This window comes from Plasmodium fragile (genome assembly GCF_000956335.1).
Source record: "Plasmodium fragile strain nilgiri unplaced genomic scaffold supercont1.208, whole genome shotgun sequence".
NCBI classification, from domain to species: domain Eukaryota; phylum Apicomplexa; class Aconoidasida; order Haemosporida; family Plasmodiidae; genus Plasmodium; species Plasmodium fragile.
In genome coordinates, this window is record NW_012192788.1 from 1 (window position 1) to 2,517 (window position 2,517).

At 38.3% G+C, this 2,517-nt stretch overlaps 1 protein-coding gene across 1 annotated transcript; it reads right to left on the minus strand.

Moving 5' to 3' along the window:
* Nucleotides 1-475: 475 nt before the first annotated feature.
* AK88_05658 (uncharacterized protein) lies at nt 476-2,019 on the minus strand (the record flags this gene model as incomplete). The annotated part of the gene is made up of 4 exons (XM_012483260.1): nt 476-603; nt 645-977; nt 1,112-1,622; nt 1,840-2,019. 4 exons carry the CDS (start codon nt 2,017-2,019, stop codon nt 476-478), a joined length of 1,152 nt encoding a protein of 383 aa, XP_012338683.1.
* Nucleotides 2,020-2,517: the final 498 nt, after the last annotated feature.

The window sequence follows — 2,517 nt, forward strand, 5'->3', positions numbered from 1 at the left end:
AGTTTATACGAAGCAGAAAGGAAGCAACAATACGGAAGGAAACAAGAAAGGGAAATGTGTTATATTTTATAGAAGAGCATACGAGCTCCATGAATTAACTAAGAGGAACATTATGTAATATATATGTTACACATATAGGATGTAACAAAATTAATTATTCGCTATATATACATATAGAGTAAGAGAAGGACGCATCCTTTTTTTTTTTTTTTCAAATGCTTTGTCCTTTCATCATGTCTATGGACCAAATGATTACAGAAACAAAACAGAATTATATATCCACGGAGCATTTCTATTTGGAACAATGTAAACCATATTATAATGTAGAAAGCGGAAATATACGGTAAATACCACAAAAAATCATAAGCCATATCATACAAAATGCATACAATATCATTATGAGGGTCCATCTAAGACAATATGTACAAGCATACAGTAACATTGAAGTTGCCTGCCGGAAATACAATACAGGAACTTACTTATGGTTTGTTAGGTGCCTCCGGTTGCTTCGGTACCTCTGATTTTTGTGGAGTACCTCTGGGTTCTGGGGTACTTCTGATGATATTTTGTGCTTCAAAACTTTCTTCGGCACTTTTTCCTTTGCTGTCGGTATTTGCACCGGAATAGCCCAAGTGAGCACATACTACCTATACCCATTCCACCTGCAGCGGCGGCCAAGGCAATCCCAGCTGCACACCAAATGCTAGCACTAAGTCCACAGCTAGTAGCTAGAGTATTAAATGTAGCAGCAGAGACAATCTGAATTATACCCGCAGATGCAAGCGCCAGCATACAGCCAATAGCAAGCATTATTATAGAATAAATGACAATAGCCGCAACGAAGAACTTGCTGTACCTATATATAATATATGTAGCCAATTTGCGTCTACTAAAGTCTCTTCCGGGTTTCATTTTAACGGCATCGTTCTGCTTCCCATTCTTTGTGCTTCCGATGCTTCCGGTGCTTGCGCTCGTTCCTGTAAATTAGGCGTGTGGAATAGGATTCGATGAACATTCTATCTCCCCAACGAGGTGTTTTTAAGGCCACTTTCATTACAACCTCCGTGAAATTTTTATTTTCTCCTCGTGTGTGCGCATATATCCGTTTTACCTGTATCCGACGATCCTTTCGGCTCCTGTTTCGTTTTTCCACTGTTTTTGTCATTTTGTTTGGATGGTGGCAACGAGCCGTCTTCACCAACCTTCGAAACGGATGTTCGGGACTTGTTAACTGATGCAGCGACTGCTACATCGGCAGATAATGTGTCGCCGTTATCGACTTCTTCTTCCCTTGCATCATGTTCTATTTTCCACTTTCCATAATAATGCACTTGTTGTGGTATCTCGTACTCCACCACTTTCCGTTCTTTTAGAATAGTTCCATCTTCCTCATCCTCCCATTGTCCGTCCGAATATATTCGTTTCGGGGAACATGCATAGTCTTCTTCATAAGGTTGTTCCACATCGTCGTAGGCACCGTCATAGTGTTCGAATACCATCGGATCTAATTCAAGCTCATCTTCTGATGGAGCTGCGCTTCCTTTTGCTAACCTGCGAGCACCTCTGTTATATACCTGTACTTTGGCGACATGTTCTTCTTGTGTTTCGACGTCATCCGTATGCTGTAGAAAGGGGAAGCGAAGGTGGAAGTGGTGATGCGTTGTATTAATAAAGGAATGGTAATACGACACAGGAACAAAGGGGAAGTAAGAACCGGAAGGACAAAAATATACATATAAATATTCGGGCATATTGCGTACGGCATATATGTAAGCAGTCATAAAACGTCCCATTCTCCACATCTATATGTGATTATGTAATATTTCATACTCGACTTACCCTTAAGAAGATGCAAGCAACAGCAAAAAGGATAGCACATTTTTTGAAGAAGAGGGATACATGCGCCCTTGTGCCATGTGTTTCATTTCCTTTCCTGGATGTGTCAACGGTTTTGCCATTTCGGCATTGCCACGTTCCTTGTGAAACGTTGCTTGTCGATATTGTGTTCAAGTGTGCCATGTTGCGAATACTTATATAAAACGGAAATGTACACGGGGTTGTGCTTTTCGCTTTTCTTTTTTTATTTACGCTACGGCTAGAAGCAAATTATGCAAAGAGAAAGAAAAGAAAAGAAATTAGAGAAATGAATGAACACAAAATTTTTTGCTTTCACGTCAGCATATAGCAGTGTGAGAAGTGTTGTGCTTCTTTTTTTTTTTTTTTTTTGTTTTTTCTGGATTGAGCCATATAGGAACCTGTTGTAATTTACTTTTCCATCAATCTGCATATACATAATTATTTCTATTATTGTGCAAAATGCACAAAAAAAAAATAAAACGAAAAATGGGAATTAAGTCAAAATAAATTATGATACAACTAAAAAGAAATTATGCCGAAAAAAAAAAAAAAAAAAAAAAAAGCACAATACACAGAAGATACATTTTTTTGAGCTTTAGAAGAGGAAACATCGTTTTAAAATTAGAATAATGTGTGGGGGTTCAGTTGTAAGGTTTTAGA